The sequence below is a fragment of the Ceratotherium simum genome, chromosome 9 (assembly GCF_057802395.1).
Source record: "Ceratotherium simum simum isolate JZ-2026a chromosome 9, ASM5780239v1, whole genome shotgun sequence".
In the NCBI taxonomy this organism is placed as follows: domain Eukaryota; kingdom Metazoa; phylum Chordata; class Mammalia; order Perissodactyla; family Rhinocerotidae; genus Ceratotherium; species Ceratotherium simum.
Genome location: NC_141908.1, coordinates 33,613,725 through 33,636,110, shown reverse-complemented (window position 1 = coordinate 33,636,110; position 22,386 = coordinate 33,613,725). Strand labels below are relative to the sequence as shown.

The 22,386-nt window shown below is 38.1% G+C and overlaps 1 protein-coding gene across 9 annotated transcripts in view; it reads left to right on the top strand.

The window, feature by feature from the left end:
• NEB (nebulin) overlaps window positions 1-22,386 on the top strand; it is a 234,736-nt gene that overhangs the window by 199,190 nt on the left and 13,160 nt on the right. For 4 of the 9 annotated variants that reach the window (XM_087435199.1, XM_087435197.1, XM_087435198.1 and 1 more), the window contains 18 exons: window positions 2-106; window positions 664-768; window positions 3,023-3,127; window positions 4,495-4,605; window positions 5,016-5,126; window positions 5,721-5,834; window positions 6,612-6,716; window positions 9,848-9,952; window positions 11,000-11,104; window positions 11,757-11,849; window positions 12,930-13,022; window positions 15,016-15,108; window positions 15,597-15,689; window positions 16,674-16,766; window positions 18,286-18,378; window positions 19,386-19,478; window positions 20,462-20,554; window positions 22,293-22,385. In XM_087435199.1, coding sequence (XP_087291325.1) covers window positions 2-106; window positions 664-768; window positions 3,023-3,127; window positions 4,495-4,605; window positions 5,016-5,126; window positions 5,721-5,834; window positions 6,612-6,716; window positions 9,848-9,952; window positions 11,000-11,104; window positions 11,757-11,849; window positions 12,930-13,022; window positions 15,016-15,108; window positions 15,597-15,689; window positions 16,674-16,766; window positions 18,286-18,378; window positions 19,386-19,478; window positions 20,462-20,554; window positions 22,293-22,385 — 1,803 coding nt within the window. The remainder of the gene's footprint in view (window position 1; window positions 107-663; window positions 769-3,022; window positions 3,128-4,494; window positions 4,606-5,015; window positions 5,127-5,720; window positions 5,835-6,611; window positions 6,717-9,847; window positions 9,953-10,999; window positions 11,105-11,756; window positions 11,850-12,929; window positions 13,023-15,015; window positions 15,109-15,596; window positions 15,690-16,673; window positions 16,767-18,285; window positions 18,379-19,385; window positions 19,479-20,461; window positions 20,555-22,292; window position 22,386) is intronic. The other 5 variants (XM_087435202.1, XM_087435200.1, XM_087435203.1 and 2 more) reach the window with 4 other exon arrangements.

Sequence of the window (22,386 nt, the reverse complement as noted above, 5' to 3'; positions counted from 1 at the left end):
GGTTAAATATAAGGCTGACCTGAAGAAACTTCACAAACCTGTGACTGACATGAAGGAATCTCTGATAATGAATCATGTCCTGAATACAAGCCATCTTGCCAGTTCTGTAAGTTCAGCCATTTGCTCCAGAAACAGCTTGTTTCATCCATTTGCAACTAAATTCCCTCTCTGAGCTCACATTCATCACCTTCTCTACAACTGAGGCACTAGATTTACTAGAAAGCTCTTCTTTTGTTTGAGTGCCTTCTTCCAAATTACAACACTAATCTACCAATTCTCCACTGACTCTAACACCTCTCAGAATATAAAAATGCTTCTATTTTTAGAATATTTAAACTTTTTTTTTCCAATTAATCAATCGCTTTCCTCCTTCTAAGAACACAGAATTACCATTTGAAATAATTTCCTTCACTTTTAACTTTTCACTTCTAAAACCTACTTTGAATAAGCCGTATAACCTAAGTGTTTACATCCTGTGTTAACTGACAATACTGAACATGGACTTTCAGCCTTTAAAACTTTTTCTTAATCCCCTATTTAGTGTTTGCTGATTTTAATTTGGTCTTGATGATGCTGTGGTGTAAATGTCTAATCTAAAGAGGAAAAATAGGAATGCTGAGCAGCTTTCCCATCAATGTGCCTTTTTTGCCAACTTCCCCTCAGTACCAGTACAAGAAGAACTACGAGAAGAGTAAAGGCCACTACCACACAATCCCCGATAACCTGGAGCAGCTTCATTTGAAAGAGGCCTCAGAATTACAGAGTATAGTAAGTAGATTGAGTGACTTTTTTCCTAACGCACATTCATCTCCAATGTAAAAAACATTCATGGATTCCCTCCCAGGTAGTAGTTATAGTTTTAGTAACCGTTGCTTAAGAAAATGCCCAAAGATATAAGGGGTTTTGAATTGAGCAACATTTGGGAACAAAATTTTATTTTATAAATGATAACAGCATTGACGTGCAGTGGAGAAATAGTGCGTATCCATGCAATGTGTGTTATTCAGGTTACCGACAGGGAGTGGAAACATAAAGATTATGATATAAGGGGGACAACCCTCTTACAATAACACTGATGTGCCCCCATGAGCCTGCACCCCAGGTTAGCAAACATTATAATGAGTGATAGGGAGCTTTAGGAGGATTTTAAGCAGAGAAAGGATATGATCAGGTCCACCATTGAAATAGTCGCTGGGTATTTAAGAAATTGCAAAATTTGTAAAATAATTAAGAGTCTCAGAGGAAAGAACTTAGAGAAGGAGCTTGCTATCACATGACCTCCTATATGACAAATTCAGCATTATTTAGGCCCCCTGTTGGGCATTAACCAAGAGAGCTAAATTACTAGAAATATCCTCATGTCATCTCTAAAGTAGCATGTGCCCCAGGCCTCTATTCTAACGTTTTGCTGCAAGAAAAAGAGCTGAGATTGAGGATTGCCATTAAGATGCTACATGAACAAGGGCCTCTGCCTCTCTGTCTTTCAATTTCTCCTCGGTAAAATATGAATATCTATATGATCCCATCATTCCTAATTATGTTATGAAGACGAGGATATTGTATTTGTAAAATAGCATTGGATGTCTTTTGAGAATGTCAGGTTTATTAGTAAGTCAGTCAACATGTAAACTAGTTTTCATTTTTTTAATTTTATTTATTTATTTATTTTGTGAGGAAGATCAGCCCTGAGCTAACATCTGCCAATCCTCCTCTTTTTGCTGAGGAAGACTGGCCCTGGGCTAACATCCATGCCCATCTTCCTCCACTCTTTATGGGAGGCCGCCACAGCATGGCTTGACAAGTGGTGCATTGGTGCACGCCTGGGATCCAAACCGGCGAACCACGGGCCGCCGCAGCAGAGCCCGCACACTTAACTGCTTGCGCCACTGGGCCAGCCCCTAGTTTTCATTTTTATACCAATTTACATTGTCTGCATTAAATATGTGATCAGTTATGACCCAGATAGAGTTAATGACTTATAAGTAAAGTTGCAAGTGTTATCTATTCAAGCAAGACACCAGGTCTCTGATAAAAGTTCTTATGAAAGAAAAACTGGAGATTTTACGGGAAATATCAATTAATGCTATGGTTAAAATGTTCACATTTACACATTTCAAATGTTATTGAACCAGGCTCATTTTGCCTGCTGCACAGTATGCCAATCACAAAGATGACAAGTTTGCAGCAGAGAAAGAGTTTATTCACAAGGTAGCCAAGTGAGGAGATGGGAGAACAAGTCTCACCTCCCTGAAAATGGGGATTAGGGATATTTATGGGATAAAGGGGCAAAGTTGTCCAAAGTGTAGGGATAGATGAATAGAGGTAAGGAGAAGTGAGGTAATAGATGATCAATACAAGTGTAGTCAGGCTTCATGGCTCTTCATAGGATGTATGTTCACAAAATGGTGGCATTAGCATGATCTGAGGGTGGAGTTTTTGGCCCCCTGTTGTCCAAGGGTCACCTATCACCTAATCATGCAGGCCCAATTTGATGAGTTGATAGTCTTAACTGGCCTGAACTGGACAAGGATTCGACCCTCAGTTCCTGAAAAACACCTTAAGCACCTGTTACCATGGTGACCCAAGCATCAGAGATGTTATCTATAAGGCACCTAGTGGGAGTCTGATAATATATTGCTTATCTACACGACTTTTAAGAATAATCATTAATGCTATCTGGCCACCGGTTTCGTAAATCTTGGTCAATCTTATCTATGGGCGATTTTCCCCACGCATTTCCTTGCATCAGCGTTTCTCTCAGCAAATTCTTCTGCAGTGATTCTTTCGTCTCCTTGAACCGAACACAAATCCTGGTTATGCCTTGCAGACAGTAATGGTGTTTTCCCCCCAGGCAGCACCAAAAAGGTTCTAGATCTGAAACACAACAGGAAACTGTTTTGAGTGGCAATGAGATGGCACCCAATTAGATATAATGTATCAACTAAAAAATACTAATCCTAAACTGGTTTCTGTCTACAAATTGAAGAGAGGAGAGATATCTAATAAGGCTTTTCATCACTAGGTGAAATACAAAGAAAAGTATGAAAAGGAACGAGGAAAGCCCATGTTGGACTTTGAAACACCAACATACATCACCGCCAAAGAGTCTCAGCAAATGCAAAGCGGGGTGAGTCCTACAAAAACATGCCACACAGCAAACATACCATCAGACGGATGAAAACAAACTCTGCCCACAAATATGTCCAGCCTTGTATTATCCAAAAGTTGTTGAGGATGGGATTTTTTAACTTGTGATCACTAAAATAGTTTTCATCTCAGAAATCCTATGGTTCAGTTATAAAAAATGGTCTTAATAGTAAATATTTACCATATATGTTTTATTTCAACTATCATTTTCATAGAATTATATTCCTCTGCACAGACACAGCATTGGCTTTGGATTGCTCTTCTCTTAATAGGAAGCCCCAAGTCAGACAAAAGATTAGTGATCAAGATGTTTATCAAAACATCAAAAGTCAAGATGCCAGATTTCCTATTCTAGAAATGTAAGCAGAGGCACCTAAATTTTTATTTTTCCTTTTTAACCAGTAGCGGAGAAGAATGGAATCTTATTTTGAATCTTAAAAGGTGTTTTCATTGGGAAACAGGCTTATTTTGGATTTCTTTTTGCCTCTCCCCCATGCGGCATATCTCCAACTATAAAGATAAATGGTTTTTAATAAAAGTAGCAGTGTGTGGAGCTTTCTAATGTATAGAATGCCAGAAAATCAAAAGCTTAAAATAGTTTCAAACTGTTGGTGAATCTGAGTAAAGGATCTATGGGAGTTCCTTGCACTATTCTTGCAACTTTTCTATAAATTTAAAATTCTATCAAAATTAAAAATTATAAAAATAAAATTCTAACATTTATTCCATGCCTCCTGGTGAGACAGCCAAGTCCAGGGATTGGAGAGGAGATGGGGGAGGTTGTGGCCCTTTCTCTCAACAATGGACAAAGCCTTAGGATTTCTCTGTGCCTCATTGCCTACCTTATCTATTCAATGATTAAAAATAATAGGTCATGATTATGAAAAAGTCCAAATTTCCTTTGATTCCCGTAAGCTTTCCTTCCCCTGGGTTGTTTTTTTTCCCCTTGAGTCACTTCTAATTCAAAAGTAAAATCTTTTGTTACTTTAAGAAAAATGTCATCAGAAGAGATGACAATGGATTCAGAGTCTTGATGGCACATCTGTCCTTCTGCTCTTTTGGTGGGCCAGCCCCAGTCACAATATTAGACAGATGAATGAGGAACCCAACAAAGTTTCTCAACCTCTGAGTCTCCCCAAGGAGTCTCCTTGGGGCCATTTACTCTAAACAAAGTATCTCCAGAACAATCAGACACATTTCAAATGTGTGACCATTAGCAGAACTATGATCAATTTAAGAGGCCGTACATAGAAAGAAAATGTTATAATTTTGTTTCTTCCTAGAATTGAGAAATAAATTATTATAAAGATTCTTTTTTAACTTGTCTTTCCTTTCTACTCACATTAGAAAGAATATAGGAAAGAATATGAAGAGTCCATTAAAGGCAGAAACCTGACTGGCCTGGAGGTCACACCAGCTTTATTACATGTCAAATATGCAACCAAAATAGCCAGTGAGGTAGTGTCCACTTGATCTTTTCTTTCCTTCTTGATCCAAATAATTGCACTAATGACACTTATCAATGTGTTCCTTCTACCATCTTCATCACCACCTAACTTTGTGGGTTTCAAGTTGGGTTCACATGTTTTGTACTACTACCTAGTCTATCACCCATGTTCATTCTAATTTTCTAATTGAATACCTAATAATGTGTGCTTGCCCTAGCATTATATTAATCTCTAGTTTCTTATTTGATATTTACTATTAACTGATGAAGCTTATACCCTGCCTTTATTCATATCTTCAATTATTAAACTATAAATATTTAAAATTGGAAGGGTGTTTTGTCTTTTGTGTTTTTGGCTCTTCACCTAAGAGGAATAATCCAAGCTTTCTTGTCATGTTGTTGCTTTTATTTTGTGATATAGAAAGAATATAGGAGAGATCTAGAGGAAAGCATCCGTGGGAAGGGTCTCTGTGAAATGGAAGACACACCTGACATGCTAAGAGCCAAGAACGCCACTCATATCCTTAATGAGGTGAGCCCACAGCCAACTGCATGCACATAATTAACAGAGCATCTTCTCCTTTCCAGCCAAGTTACACAAAAAAAACCAGGGAAGAAATAAAAAGAGAGTTTTGAACGTCAGATTCTACATCCAACATGGTTATTAACCATTAAATAAAATATATCTCAATTTCTGATGAGTTAATATTATAACAGTCTGTGTCTATAGTGGCTATCATAATCTGTTATTTATCTAATAGTATTTGATTTAACCTTGATCCTTTTGGTGTGCTCATTTAAATTAAAACACCACACTGATTGATGTGCACCAAAGTTCAATCCTAGTTATATAGCAAATCAGATTTAAAATTTGCTTTATACTTTAATTTTCTAAGTAGAGAATGCTAGAAGTGTTCAAAAGCAGGCCTTACGTTGATTCGTGTTGGCATGAGTAGAGTAGTTTCCTAAAGTGGGCTTCAGTAGTCACCACTCTATCCTACCACATGGAATGGTGAATGTGAACACTAACAACTGACGTGGCATATTATGTGGATTTATGGTCATTCTATACATTTATTACCTATTCATGGAAGTTTGGTAACTTTTTTTTTTAATGCTACTATAGAAAGAATATAAGAGAGATCTGGAGCTAGAAGTCAAAGGAAGAGGCCTGAATGCCATGGCCAATGAAACTCCCGACTTTATGAGGGCCAGGAATGCTACTGATATTGCCAGCCAGGTCAGTGTTACTATTCCATGTCGATCTTTCAAAAAAGTAGTTGCTATTAAAAGGTCGCAATGTTGTCCTTCTATTATCTTACTTGTTGGTCAATGATAGTCAAGCACATAGTGACATTCTTAAACAACTGCCTGATGGGATCCATTCCAACAGAAGGATCAAGGACCCTTCGCCAGACCGGCTTTTGTCTGCCTGTCTGAGTCCATAGCCACAGGAGATATTCAGAACAAAGGGCAGAAGTTGGGGAACCAAACAGCTGCTTGGAGCTGGAGTGGACTCTGACATCCTGGCCTTGTCTGTTAGTCAATACACTCCTCATTTGGCACCAAGAATTCCTTGCTTAGAATATTTTGAAAGTTCTTTCTTTCCCTCCTTTCAAGACCTAAATTTAAAACACAGTTTTTAGGCGTCCTACATTGTCTTAGACTGATTGGTGTGGGTCTTTTGCTTACTTGTCCTTCTTCTAGTTCTTATATATGTAAACAATCCATGCCTTACTATCTATTGATTATCTCTCTCCTTTCCTATTACCCTCCCCCTTCCCGGTCCCCATTCCCAACTAGATAGTAAGTCTTTCAACAGCTAGGACACAACCTTTCTTTTTGAATCTCACTCTTTAGGATAAAGCTATAAACACAATAGAAAAAAATATCTGTTGAATGTCAAATGAATGAATCTTTTTGGAAAATAAATATTGATCACCTCTTAATTAAACCAAGCCAACAAATGTTGTACACATTGTAAACATTTACCCAGTTGTTGAATGTTCTTTTGTAGATTAAGTATAAGCAATCAGCAGAAATGGAAAAAGCCAATTTCACTTCTGTGGTTGATACTCCAGAGATCATTCACGCGCAACAAGTCAAGAACCTTTCAAGCCAGGTAAAGACATTCATCAGAATATCACTCATTGATGGCAATCATGAAGAACAAAAGTCTTTCCATTAATACATAAGTAGGTTCTTTCAAATCATAATTTTGCCCAATAAAAGAGAAGGGATTCATCTATGATGCAAGTTTGAGTCATAGTTGAGATTTCTGTATCAGAATTAAAATGGATTATATGAGGGAATATTAAGGTACTGAAGAACTCTTACATGGTACCACCCATAGTTAATGAATCAATATTTTAACATGTAAAGTCTCTTATAATGTGGATGTAAAATTTGTGTGTGAATCTGGAAGAAACAAAGTAGAGAATCCACATTTGGATTATCACTGTCTTTAACAAGATTGAGATTAAGTCGTCAACACCAACCACACAATCTAATCCTGATTCCTCCCACAACAGATAACTCTCCATCTTCCTACAAATAGAAAAATGAAGAAAAGTAAGATGTCTTTCATACACCAGGATATACCCTCATTTGTTTTAATCTTCAATGATATCAGGAGTCTGTAATTTATTTGAGTAGCCCCAAATTAGAATTTTTGCTTGTCTTCTGATCAGTGAATTCTAAAGCGGTAGTTATCTGACCTGGCTATGCTTTATAAACACCTGGGAACGTAGATTTTCTGGCCCCAACCTGGAATTTCGAAGCTAGTAAGGCTAATGTAGGCCCTGGAAATCTGTTTTTATTTGTTTGTTTGTGTTTGTTTTGTTGACCTTAAACAAATAGACAGCTAGTTATTTCTACAGCAAAAATGGGTTTATTTGGGATCAGCAAAGAATTGCAATTCGAGATCTGCAACCATGGTGAGCCACGTGCAAGTCCCTCAGCAGCAAGGAAGGAGAAACTCTTTTACAGAGGGGAAGAGGAAGTTGAGAGGGCAGTTGTAAACACAGAGTCCATTGGAGGAATTGAGAGTTTGATGTGTAGTGGCTTCTCTTAGGCTGAGTTGTGACAGTCTCTCATTGGCTGAACTTCTTGCCAGTCAAGAAGAGGAAGTCCTTCTTCTTCCTCTTGGACGTGAGAGCTCACCCTTTTGGCCTCCCAACTCCAATTTAATGAAGTTTCTGTTTATTAACTTGACAGTTTGTTTTTAATCTCCACAGATGATCTCTTAATGACCAATCAGGTTGGGGAAATCATGGACTTAAATCTTTTATTGGCAACATATAATTTTATATCATAAATTTATACATGAAAAACATAGTTATTACTAGAGAGTGGTTTAATTAGGAAACAGATATATTCAAATGGGAGAAATGAGTCTTTTATTTGGGGGGAGGGGGAGAGAATTTTATTACCAAAATTATATGGGCCTCAAACTACCATGTTTTGTTCACTGAGGGAGCCAGGGAGCCCAACACTCTTGGGGCTGTGAGAGGCTCTCCAGCCATAAACCTGCTGCCTTTTGACATTGCTGATCTTTAAGAAAACCTCAGAGTGTAGGCCTGTTCTGGAGAGAGATTAAGCCACTTACTCTGCTTTCTTGGGGTTTTCCTTAGCTAGTGCCTTGGCTAGTTCCTCTGGCTAGTTCCACAAGGCCTAAAATATGGCCAGGCATGTTACTTCCTTCCCAATTTAGATTAGTGTTTACCTTTGAGTGATGGAATGGTGCTAGTACTTTCTATAAAATTGCTTCTTGATTTCCATTGGGGAGTATGTATTTTATAACTTTTAAATCTCATAGTTGGGGGTTAATGGAAGCAGTGTGAGCTGACCTACAAGTTCAGGATAATATACTAAATACTTCCTAATGCCAGGGAGTCTGGGACTCTTTCCTCTTAGAATACACCCAAGTTCCACATGTGGACTGATCACCTGTCTTAGTGCCTAGCACTAGCTCTCTAATCTTAAAAAAAGAAAAGAAAAGGAGGACCAGTTCTACCCTTTTCCCAAAACAATGAGAACTGTGGGCTAACATTTGCATAACTAAGAAGAGTCATTCCAGTGACTTTTTCCTGTACGAAAATATCTGTTCCTGGTGAATTGCCCTTTCCTTTCAGAAATCTGCTTTAACTGGCTTCTTGCGGCATGAACAAAATCTAGGCAGAAATCTCTTATTGGTTGAAACTACTTCTTTGTTTCTTGTCCTTGAGGAGATTAAATTATTCAACACTTCTAAATGAAATTTGCGTATAATATAATTTAGATAGATAGAGATAGATAAATAGGAAGAAAGAATAGTTTATCCCCATTACAAAAGTGGCTAGTCTGTTTCCTCAGCCCTCAGCTCTACACACCCAAACTTCTCTGAAAAGTGGAAGAAACTGGAGCTAAATAAAGCTAGAGAGAAAAATGGAAGGACTCGGTGACAAGTGGTAAAAGAAAAATCAGGCCCTAAGGCAGAGTAAGTAAGTGTTCCACTGCAAAGGAGAACTGGAGATAATTAGTTTAGTCATGGGGATTGACTGCGGAGGTGTCTGGGAGACGAGCAGCCCATCTGGGCACATCTCTATGACCAAGGCCAGGCGGGGGCAGGAAAGACCAAGAAAAGTGATGGCTGGCTCAGCGCAGTCTTTGGCCAGTCAGTTGGCAGGTCAGTTGATCATGTAGGGACCCCAAGTCTGTTTAGCAGAGCTGCCAGTCCTGCCAAGCTGGTTTCTGCAGCGTCAGAGTTGTATTCTGGAAGCACCTGCTGGGCCTGCCCTCCTGCTCAGTCTTGTAGCCAGGAACCCCAACCACACCTGCTCAGAGCTCAGGGAAAATCTCCTTGTCACCAGCTAAGACTGGCTTTTGGGAGGCTTTATTGATGGCTCTTAACCCTGCTTTTCTCCACATGGCTGTTGAATAGTCTGGCTCCATCCAGTTCACTGTAGGCATACCCATCTTTCTGCCAGGAGCCTTGTTGGCTGTCACCTCCCTCATGTGGACTAGCCAGCAAGGGCCTCCCCTGCCAGCTTTGCCATGACAGTGAGTCCTATTAAATGCCCAGGCTCAGTTCTGGAAAGAAAAGGCATAGCACTCACTGACCAAGAGGGCTCTGCTTTATAACTTCCTAGCATCCTTGAACAGTGAAGAAAATACAAAGTGCTTTCCCTTTGCTGAGCAGGAAGGGCTATTTTAGGTCCCACTGGCCCATATCTCCAGTGTTCACCATCCTTATTTTCTGGAATCTATTCCCAGAAAAAGTACAAAGAAGATGCAGAGAAGGGCATGTCATATTATGAGACGGTTTTGGACACCCCAGAGATGCAGAGAGTCCGGGAGAACCAAAAGAACTTCAGCCTTGTAAGTTTTTATTGCATCTAAGACACAGGCCACTGGTACTTGGGATGAGGCAGGGCAAGGAGGATGCCTCTGGGCATACACACTTGGGTATCCCACCTGTGATGGGACTACGGAGCAGCCCTCCACAATTCCCACCCACGGCCCGGGAAATGTGTGCCCCCTTCTTCTCTGGGCTCACCTAATATTTCAATCCCAAATCATAGCATGAAGGACCCATCTGTCACTTTGTTGGTGGCTTCCTGGCACTTAATATGAACTATCACCATCGTCCATTTGTGGTGACATCTGTCTTTTTCAAAGTTAATTCTAGGCAAGGGATACATTTAAAAAACCTAATTTGACACACTACAAGTTTTAGGGTTTTAAAAAATTAGTAATTCAATGGGGCCGGCCCCGTGGTGTAGCGGTTAAGTGTGTGCGCTCCACTGCTGGTGGCCTGGGTTTGGGTCCGGGGCGTGCACTGACGTACCGCTTGTCAGGCCATGCTGTGGCAGAGTCCCACATAAAGTAGAGGAAGATGGGCATAGGTGTTAGCTCAGGGCCAGTCTTCCTCAGCAAAAAGAGGAGGATTGGCATGGATGTTAGCTCAGGGCTGATCTTCCTCACACACACAAAAAGTTAGTGTCTCCACAAAATTCTTGTTAAAGAATCTCCCTTTGGGGCCGGCCCCGTGGCTTAGCGGTTAAGTGCTCGCGCTCCGCTGCTGGCGGCCCGGGTTCGGATCCCGGGCGAGCACCGACGCACCGCCTCTCTGGCCATGCTGAGGCCGCGTCCCACATACAGCAACTAGAATGGATGTGCAACTACGACATACAACTATCTACTGGGGCTTTGGGGGAAAAATAAATAAATAAAATCTTTAAAAAAAAAAAAAAAAAAGAATCTCCCTTTGGCTATCAGACCATGATTATTGTGGCATAGACATTTTTTTAAAAATATAGAATTTTAACTTCCTTTATACAATATAGGACAATTAAAATATAGGACAATTAAAAATATATAAAACAATGTTGAAATCTTAACAGGATGTTTACTCTTTCTTCATAGCTCCAATACCAGTGCGACCTTAAAAACAGTAAAGGAAAAATTACAGTTGTTCAAGACACGCCAGAAATACTGCGTGTTAAAGAAAATCAAAAGAATTTCAGCTCGGTATATTTACTATTTATTTTCCATTTAATGCTAACCTAATAATTCCGTTCTCCTCTTTAAAAATATACTAGCTTCACATTGATTCAGACAATTAACATCTAACCTCCCTGGTTAATACTAGTGGTTATTTGTTAAAGTTCCCCATAATTTGCTCTAAAATCCTCACTCTGGACACCATTCTAGATAACAGCTTAAATCTGCTAACAAAGAAATTTTTCTTTTTTTTAAATTTTTTAATCCCAGAGCAGTAACATGTGTTGTCTTGCTCCAGGAAGATGGATTTCTTTTTGACATTGTGATTTCTTTAATTATCCCTCCCCAAAATAACTGACTGACTGCATTTCTTTAACGGACTTTGTGTTTCATATGGGAGGGGTTTTCTGTTAATCAACATTTTCTAGGTTTTTGCTTTCTGTGTTAATACAGTACGATAATCTTAAAAGAAATCTCAAGATCTAGAAAGTGCTCTGTGTTGTATATATGGTTTGAATTACTGATACTGATGTGGAACACATCAGGTATTCTGACATTTGCCTAAGAACATTCTCTAGTGTCTTTTGTTTTCACAGAAGCCATGTTTCCTAGTCTTTCTCCAGGAATTGCTGAGGTTTCCTTTCTTCTGTGTAACACTGTCCTGATTCTGAATGCCCAGGTTTTATATAAAGAAGATGTCTCACCAGGAACAGCAATTGGAAAGACACCTGAGATGATGAGAGTGAAGCAAACACAGGACCACATTAGCTCGGTAAAGACACCCACCATGGACTCATTTTCAATATTGTCTGCCTCCCTCTGATAATTTATATTGGTGTCTGAGTTGCATTCAGAACCTTGGCACCAGAATCATCTTAAGTTGCTAAAATACGTGCCTGTGGTTACAGTCATCTGATAGTGCAGTGTCACAGCAGTTTTTACGAGGGGAGATTAGATATGGAAAACATATCTAATGTTTTAGATATGTTTTAGAGAGGGCTGTGCCCAAGCAAACCAGAGTGGACAGTAGTTAAAGTGGTAAAAACAGATTTTATTCAGGACTATTGTGATAGAGGAAAAGAGATCTTAGTATAGAACTGGGCTCAATTCCGAATACAACAAGGAAAAGTGAGAATTTATAGCCAAAGGTGGGTTGGTGGGGAGAGAACCATCAATGGGTGGAAAATTACTCAGAGAAAACATCAGGGAAGGGGTGGGGGTGTTCTAGCTAAACCGACCTAACAGGAATCTTGCTGTAGGTAGGGCAGGGTGATCAGACCTCACCTGGGGGATGGGGGGGCTGAGAAATTTGGTCAGATATTGAGGGTGGTGAGATATCGAGCGTGGGGGATTCTGGCTAAACTGACCTAGCAGAATTCTTGCTAAAATTGAGCAAAGCAAGGATGGATACGGAAGTCCAAAAGTCGAGGCCTGGTTGGGAAGAGGATTCAGAGGAGCCTGACTAAATTTTGTCACTTGTAAGAAAGTCAGAATATGTTAGAGTTGAAGAATCAGCCTTTCTGGACATATGTATGTGAATATGTCTGTCCTAGTCAAATGAACTGCTGGGTGTAAAACTTTGGAGGACACAAGAAAGATAAGGGGTCATAATCTAAGGAGTGACCCCCGCCTCTACCCCACCCATAACTTCACAGGAGAGAGACCAAGTGTCCTCGTCCTTGGCATAGTTCTCCTCTGACCCAATATCGTAGGAATGGGGCACCATTCCCACTCAGTGCACAGCTTATGTTATTTAAATTGCAGGGCTACTAATGAAACATATGCATGTGCTGGAAAGAATAACTACCTAGCATGTAACAATACCTGTCGTTTCCCATTTTCATATCTGCAGGTGAAGTATAAGGAAGCAATTGGACAAGGGATCCCAGTCCCTGACCTGCCTGAAGTGAAACGTGTCAAGGAGACACAGAAGCACATTAGCTCGGTAGTGGCCCACACTCTCAGCGTGTCTGTGCAACCAGCCACCTCCCCACTGCTCCGCTAGCTCATCTCCTCCCTTCTTCCTGCTACCAAGGGCTTCCCACGCTTTGAGGATGGTGTGAATCCTCCCCCAGTCCTGAGAGGGCACTAGGGTTGCAAAAGTAGATAAGAAACCTCTGTTTTCACGTAATCAAGGAGGGGGACTTGGCTTCTTGATTAATCATCATGCCTGCGGTTTCTAAAGTAAAATGTGCCAACAGTAGTAATGAGGTTATTGGGATGATCTCAAGTTAGTTAACCAAAAGCATATGCATACAAACATACAAGTAACATCAAATGAATTTTTATATAGACACACAGACGTGTATGCATGTATGTATCTCGCAGGGCATTCTCCACCGTCCAGGAAGACCCTAGGTAGACTTGTGAAGTCTCTGCAGCCTTCTCCCCTCCCTTTCAAGATTTCTTGCCCTGTATCCTCTGCTCTCTCCTTGTAAATGCAGTGTATGTTTAAGGTGCCACTTCCCCACAGGGTGTATTATGTATCAAGCCTTTTCTCTAATAGGAATTTCAGGCACCTGTACACAATGTGTGTGTGGGGGAGGGGGGTGTCCTCCACACCTGAAATAACAGTGAAACACACATTTCTCCTGACCTTCCGTCCAGCTAGCCTTGCCTCTGCAACATTCCCCCCAGCCCCGAGACACACACACTTTCTGTCCATAAGCAGATTCTCAGCAATTGCTGGCTACTAGCAAGAGACTGTGTGAAGTTTGGGGAATAGTTTATGGCCAATAAAAGGTGAGGCCCTTGGTCTTAGAGATTCTCCTGGTCACTGGAGGACTGAACTCTCACTCAATTTCCATTAGAAGACACTCGATGTTTCTCTTGCAAGTCGTTCCCGTTGTTTAGACCTCGTTCCCTGCTCACACTCTGGCTTCCTGGTGGCGCACACTTCATTTAGAGTTTCATGTCCACTAATCCAGGACAACTAGCCCGCAGCTCCTCTGTCGCTTTTGATTGCAGCTTCTTACCTTTCTCTGATTTTGTTTTGTTCTGCTGTCCGTGATCTGTTCTGCTGCCTAGCTGGGTAAAGAAACACAACTTTGTACCAAGATGGTAGGTTTTTAACAATCTCTGAAAGTTCCCCAGCAAAACAAAGATACCAGCACTAGTTTGTCAGTGACCTGAGGAATTAATCTGTGCCACGAACCCCTGGGCTTTTCATGTTGCTCCCCACCCCATGCTCCAGTACACCATAGAATCCATCCGTTTGAAAAGAATCCATGCCTTCCTTTAGGCTGACAATTCTTAATATTAAGAGGGAAGGAGGAAAGGAAGGAGGAGAGAGGCTCAGAGGTTCCTTACTCAGTTCATTAAAATTTACAATCCTTTGATACCACCCGTAACAAATAGGGACTTCTCCCATTTCGAAAAGTACTAGTTTACATGATCCAGCAATCATCAGTTTCAGGGAAGACGCTCTTCCTGAAAAAACAAACTGTTTGTCTCCTCACATTAAGGGTGCCTACAGACAAGGAGCCGGCTAGGAATTTTCAGTAGAAAATACAAAGAAAATTCTCAACAACCCTGAAGGAATAGAGTATCATGTGATTAGAAAACTCTAAATCAAGCAACCTATTTATTAAGTACAAATCTACTGTGGGTCTAGTATATTCAAGGGACTAATACTAGATGTTATGAAATGGTTAGATTTTTCTCATTGTCGAATTTGTTACCGCTATTAATGCATTTTAAAAGTGCACTATGTGTTGACTATAGAAATGCATAATTTAGTAACCAGTGTTCAAGGCAGTAAAATTACTACTTTTGAAGAAAGAACACACATATTTGTGCAATTTCTTTTCCTTATTCCTTGAGTGTCATATTTGAAAGCGGGATTGTTTTTGTGAGTTTCCACCAAATAGCCTACATGTAGCAGTAATCCAAAGGATTCATGGTCATTTTACCTTCTTGGATCTAATTATCTCCTACAGGTTATGTACAAAGAAAACTTGGGAACAGGCATTCCAACCCCCGTCACTCCAGAGATTGAGAGAGTCAGACGCAATCAAGAGAACTTTAGCTCGGTATTTACAAATATATCAAATAAGAAACTCTATTTCCCGTTTAAAAAATTACCAGAATAACCCATCACCCTTTTTTAAAAAGTAACATCTTAACAACAATTCTGTGTGTGTGTGTGTGTTCTTACCTGACCCAAACTGTCTAGACTCATACGAAGTGACTCACTTTTCTGATAGTATTTTAACACTTTTAACAACTAAGTGTGAGTACTTAGATCTGAAATACTGTAAGTAGAATTAACACAAGATTCCTCATCTTTACACTCATATCTGATAACTCACTGCTTTCCGTTGTACTTTTTCATTCCCAGAATTAGTAGCGTAGAGTTTATCATTAAAATTGTGACGTAAAAAGTAAAAGCATTATCCTTACTAAATATTACTCACTAAAAAACTCCCTTCTCACACACACCCCTGCCCCCAAATGTCTCCCATCCTTAATCTTTGTGCTTGTTTTGAATGTCTTCTGGGTACTTTCTTGTATCTCACAGGTTTTGTACAAAGAAAATTTGGGGAAAGGAACCCCCACACCTATCACTCCAGAGATGGAGAGAGTCAAACGCAATCAAGAGAACTTTAGCTCGGTATTTCTTAGGGGGCAAAAAATAAAATCCCTTAATCCTTATTTAAAATAATATTTTAACACATTACAAACATAGGATTTTTCTTCCTGTAAAATTACTAAATTCATATAATGAAAATTATGATACCAAATATTACCTCAGTTTTCAACCCAAATCTAATTTTAGTATTTACTTTAGTTCTGGTGTGAAATATTAACTGTGGTTTTCCTAAAACATAGTTATTGATCCTTTTCCTTAAAAACCTATAATACTCAGTCTTTCCTTCCTCAACTCCTCCTCTAGTAACACTAGGTGTTTCTAACTGGTGTGGCACAAGTCAAAAGTAAAATCTAACACCCCTTCAAAACGGACAATGTGAATTGGAATTCTATTTGTATTTATTGTGACTCTGTTTGCTGTATATTTTGTGTTTGCAGCTTTTCTTAAAAGAATGTGATTCTTAAACATTTTCATTCAAAAGACAACATAACAATTCACAGTAACTCAGAAATACAAACTTACTTGGCTCATCTATATTTTTGTACCAGGCAAGATATAAATGAGCTTTCCTTTGGAATATTTTCAGGGTCATTGAAAGCTAATATTTATTTAGCTTTTAATATTTATCAATATTTATTTTATTCCCCCAAACTTACTTTCTCTCTCTTCCCGCTCCCTAATTTAGAGTTACCAACAACTCATTATAGATATTAATTTTGGTTAACTTGAACGCTATTTAATAAGGCCTAATCCTTCTGTCTTTGAGAGAAGGCCTATGTAAGTAAGTGATTCCTGCCTGTAGTCTGGCAGCTATAATCTGTATTGATGCCACTTAGAGACAGACATCGTGCTGTGTGGTGGTCTATACTTGTTCTATTTCTTAAAGTTATTTAGGCCTATTTTCCATCATCATGAAAACAAACAAAAATACTTTTAGAGACTATTTTAAAAGTCTACCTAAAAGATGAGTCCAGGCTGATTTGATTGTTGGTTTTGTGCACACAGATTTTGTACAAAGAGAACTTGAGCAAGGGGACCTCCCTGCCTGTTACTCCTGAGATGGAGAGAGTCAAACGCAATCAAGAGAACTTTAGCTCGGTATTTCTTAGGGGACAAAAAATAAAATCCCTTAATCCTTATTTAAAATAATATTTTTAACATATTACAAACATAGGATTTTTCTTCCTGTAAAGTTACTAAATTCATATAATGAAAATAATACCAAATATTACCTCAGTTTTCAACCCAAATCTAATTTTAGTATTTACTTTAGTTCTGGTGTGAAATCTTAACTGCGGTTTTCCTAAAACATAGCTATTGATCCCTTTCCTTAAAAACCTGTAATACTCAGTCTTTCCTTCCTCAAATCCTCCTCTAGTAACGCTAGGTGTTGCTAACTGGTGTGGCACAAGTCAAAAGTAAAACCTAACACCTCTTCAAAATGGACAATGTGAATTGGAATTCTATTTGTATTCATAGTGGCTCTGTTTGGTGTGTATTTTGTGTTTGTAGCTTTTCTTAAAAGAATGTGATTCTTAAACATTTTCATTCAAAAGACAACATAGCAATTCACAGTAACTCAGAAATACAAACTTACTTGGCTCAGCTATTTTTTTGTACCAGGCAAGATATAAATGAGCTTTTCTTTGGAATATTTTCAGGGTCATTGAAACCTAATGTTTATTTAGCTTTTAATATGTATCAATATTTATTTTATTCCCCCAAACCTTTCTCTCTCTCTCTCTCTGTCTCTTTTTGGTTCCCTAATTTAGAGTTACCAACAACTCACTATGGATATTAATTTCAATTAACTTGAATGCTATTTAATAAGGCCTAATCCTTCTGTCTTTGAGAGAAGGCCTATGTAAGTAAGTGATTCCTGCTTCCAGCCTGGCAGCTGTGTCTGTATTGATGCCACTTAGAGACAGACATCATCTTGTGTGTGACTAAATGTCCAAAGGTGGTCTATACTTGTTCTATTTCTTAAAGTTATTTAGGCCTATTTTCCATCATCATGAAAACAAACAAAAATACTTTTAGAGACAGTTACCCAGCAGTGGGCTTGCTCTGCTTGCCACGATCTGAGCCAATTAATCACAATGAGTTAGGGATAGAGAATGAAGTTTAATTAGATTAGATTAGCTGGCAAATCAGAAGACAGGTGACTAATGTCTCAAAACACCCATCTTCCAGGATTATAGAATCTTGAGGCAGTTATATAGGGAAAATGGGAAGTAAGGAGGGGGTCCAGGGATGTTGGTCTCCAGGCATGATGGGCTCCAGGCATCACATTGTTCCATTCTTCTGTCATCGGTGATGGATACCTTGGAGGTGTGTTTCCTGCCTGTGGTCAGACTGTTCCTGGAGAAAAACTCATAGAACAAAGTTTTAATTTATCAGGCTATTGGGGAGTACATACGTAAGCAGAGGCCATAAATCAGGAAAACATGTGAATTTTTTAGAGTACGGGCAGAGCAGCGAGTAGTCACACGGAGGAGGGGCTGGGGCCATTTAGCGTAACAAGATGGCCTCACTTATGGTCGCTTACAATTCTATTTTAAAAGTCTACCTAAAAGATAGGTCCAGGCTAATTTGATTGTTGGTTTTGTGTACACAGATTTTGTACAAAGAGAACTTGAGCAAGGGGACCCCCCTGCCAGTCACTCCAGAGATGGAGAGAGTCAAACGCAATCAAGAGAACTTTAGCTCGGTATTTCTTAAGGGGCAAAGAATAAAATCCCTTAATTCTTATTTAAAATAATATTTTAACACATTACAAACATGGGATATTTCTTCCTGTAAAATTACTAAATTCATATAATGAAAATTATGATACCAAATATTACCTCAATTTTCAATCCAAATCTAATTTTAGTATTTACTTTAATTCTGGTGTGAAATATTAACTGTGGTTTTCCTAAAACATAGCTATTGATCTTTTTCCTTAAAAACCTGTAATAGCCTTTCCTTCCTCAAATACTCCTCTAGTAACATTAGGTGTTTCTAACTGGTGTGGCACAAGTCAAAAGTAAAATCTAACACCCCTTCAAAATGGACAATGTGAATTGGAGTTCTATTTGTATTTATTGTGGCTCTGTTTGGTGTATATTTTGTGTTTGTAGGTTTTCTTAAAAGAATGTGATTCTTAAACATTGTCATTCAAAGGACAACATAGCAATTCACAGTAACTCAGAAATACAAACTTACTTGGCTCACCTATATTTTTGTACCAGACAAGATATAAATGAGCTTTCCTTTGGAATATTTTCAAGGTCATTGAAAGCTAATATTTATTTAGCCTTTAAGATTTATCAATATTTTTTCTATTCCCCCAAACCTTTCTCTCTCTCTTTCTCTGTCTCTTCCGGCTCCCTAATTTAGAGTTACCAGCAACTCAATATGGATATTAGTTTCAGTTAGCTTGAACGCTATTTAATAAGGCCTAATCCTTCTGTCTTTGAGAGAAGGCCTATGTAAGTAAGTGATTCCTGCCTGTAGCCTGGCAGCTATATCTGTATTGATGCCACTTAGAGACAGACATCGTGCTGTGTATGACTAAATGTCCGAAGGTGGTTTATACTTGTTCTATTTCTTAAAGTTATTTAGGCCTATTTTACATCATCATGAAAACAAACAAAAATACTTTTAGAGACTATTTTAAAAATCTACCTAAAAGATGGGTCCAGGCTGATTTGATTGTTGGTTTTGTGCACACAGATTTTGTACAAAGAGAACTTGAGCAAGGGGACCCCCCTGCCTGTTACTCCTGAGATGGAGAGAGTCAAACGCAATCAAGAGAACTTTAGCTCGGTATTTCTTAGGGGGCAAAAAATAAAATCCCTTAATCCTTCAAAATAATATTTTTAACACATTACAAACATAGGATATTTCTTCCTGTAAAATTACTAAATTCATATAATGAAAATTATGATACCAAATATTACCTCAGTTTTCAACCCAAATCTAATTTTAGTATTTACTTTAGTTCTGGTGTGAAATCTTGACTGTAGTTTTCCTGAAACATAGCTATTGATCCCTTTCCTTAAAAACCTGTAATACTCAGTCTTTCCTTCCTCAACTCCTCCTCTAGTAACACTAGGTGTTTCTAACTGGTGTGGCACAAGTCAAAAGTAAAATCTAACACCCCTTCAAAATGGACAATGTGAATTGGAATTCTATTTGTATTTATTGTGACTCTGGTGTATATTTTGTGTTTGCAGCTTTTCTTAAAAGAATGTGATTCTTAAACATTTTCATTCAAAAGACAACATAGCAATTCACAATAACTCAGAAATACAAACTTACTTGCCTCAGCTATTTTCTTGTACCAGGCAAGATATAAATGAGCTTTCCTTTGGAATATTTTCAGGGTCATTGAAAGCTAATATTTATTTAGCCTTTAAGATTTATTAATATTTATGTTATTCCCCCAAAACTTCCTCTCTCTCTCTGTCTCTTTTTGGCTCCCTAATTTAGAGTTATCAACAACTCATTATGGATATTAATTTCAGTTAACTTGAATGCTATTTAATAAGGCCTAATCCTTCTGTCTTTGAGAGAAGGCCTATGTAAGTAAGTGATTCTTGCCTGCAGCCTGGTAGCTGTGTCTGTATTGATGCCACTTAGAGACAGACATTGTCCAAAGATGGTCTATACTTGTTCTATTTCTTAAAGTTATTTAGGCCTATTTTACATCATCATGAAAACAAACAAAAATACTTTTAGAGACTATTTTAAAAGTCTACCTAAAGGGTGGGTCCAGGCTGATTTGACTGTTGGTTTTGTGCACACAGATTTTGTACAAAGAAAACTTGAGCAAGGGGACCCCCCTGCCTGTTACTCCTGAGATGGAGAGAGTCAAACGCAATCAAGAGAACTTTAGCTCGGTATTTGGGAGAAAGCTCCTTTAACTCCATATTAAAAAAACAATAATACCTTTCCATAAAACAAAAGTTCTCACTATTAGTCCCTTTAAAATAATCAATTTAACAAATTCTTTTTTTTTTAAATCTCATCAACTGAATCCTTCTGTTTTCGGGATCTTTTACTCACCATTTGACTCTAACATGTTATACTTTCTATAATAGTCCCTTAAAACTTTTAATTGGTTTCTTTCCTTCTCGTCTCACCTTTTATCTTACTTCTGGGATTTTTCAATTTAATTGGTGTTCAAAAAAAACCCATGTAGCTCTTAATTACTTGGAACTTTTTTATTTACTGTTTCTGGGTTAGTGTTGCAAGAAAAGACAGTACTCGATGGCACATATAGAAATATGTCTCTTTCTTGGGAACAGGGGTTACCTTCACATCCATCCTGTCTGGATAAACAGCAGCACTGAGAAAGAAAATCGCTCAGTGTCAGAACCCAAAGCAATCTTATCTTGATACCTGTCCTAAATAAGCCATTCCACGAGCAGAAATCCAGACCTTCTGACTTTTTTTAAATACACAAATCAGATAATGAGTTTATATTTAACTTTATTTTCTCTTTTATTAATATTGTTGTTGCTGAAAAACTCTATAATAGTCTGTGAAACTTCTATATAAGGATCTTAGATTCACTTATACTTGAGATGCAGAATCAAATGTCAGGAAAATTGAGCTGGATTTTTTTTAGGGGGTGGGGGAGGTTGGAACCAAAATATTTTTTAATTGTCAGTTTAAACATTTTCTGAAAGTTTGATTCTTTCACAGAGTTAGATCAGTAACTTTCTTTGGTCCCACTGTCTTTTTGTTTTGTTTTCCTTTGTTTTTAATTACTATTCACTAACAATCTTTTAATTTTATTAAATTTTCATTGTAAGTTAATATTACTTTTGGAATGGTATAGTCACTGTTTTCCCTGTGGGTTTATTATTATTATTATTATTATTCCTTTCTTTAGAAAGGTTTACATTAATTTTAAAAATTATTTTTTAATTATTTTCTTCTATATTAGAGTAAGTATATTATTGTATATATCTACTTGAGATCTTAATGATCCTGGACAATTTCTTTTTTAAAGTAACCATTTGTATTAATTTTTACACAGATTGCATTTAGGCAAAATTGTATGCACATTTAGGTGTGTGCAGAGAGCCTTTAAGATACTATGGGAAATAAACAGTACTATGTATTAAAACATTGACTTTTAGACTTGACCACTTTTTTACAACTTGATTTTACTCAATGAAACCCAATTTTGTCATATTGCATAGATTTGGTCTGGGGTTTTAAATATATGTTATTCTGTAAAACAGATGTTCTGTGTAGGGAAAAAAATATTTGCCAATCTAATTAAAAATAATCTTAAAAAATAATCTTTCTGTTGTACACTAAGTGCTCTTATATTATAAAATTTAAGTGCTCTTATAAAATTATTTGTATTTTTTTCCTTAATTCCTGACAGAGGAAACATTTAATATATGAGTTAGTGTAAAACTTGAACATCAAATACACTGGCACTTTAGCTAAGGAAATATGGAATGTGTTCTCATCCAGATCTGTGCTGGAAAAGACAGGTCGACTCAGTGAATGTCCTTCCTGTTTGATGTCTGTAGTCTCATACGAGGTTCCCTACAAGGTAGAAGAAAGGGCTGTTTTGACTGCTCTTGTTTTTTCTGGATGCTTTCTTGTGTCATGCAGGTATTGTATAAAGAAAACCTCGGGAAAGGGACCCCGATTCCCATCACTCCAGAGATGGAGAGAGTCAAACACAATCAAGAAAACTTTAGTTCGG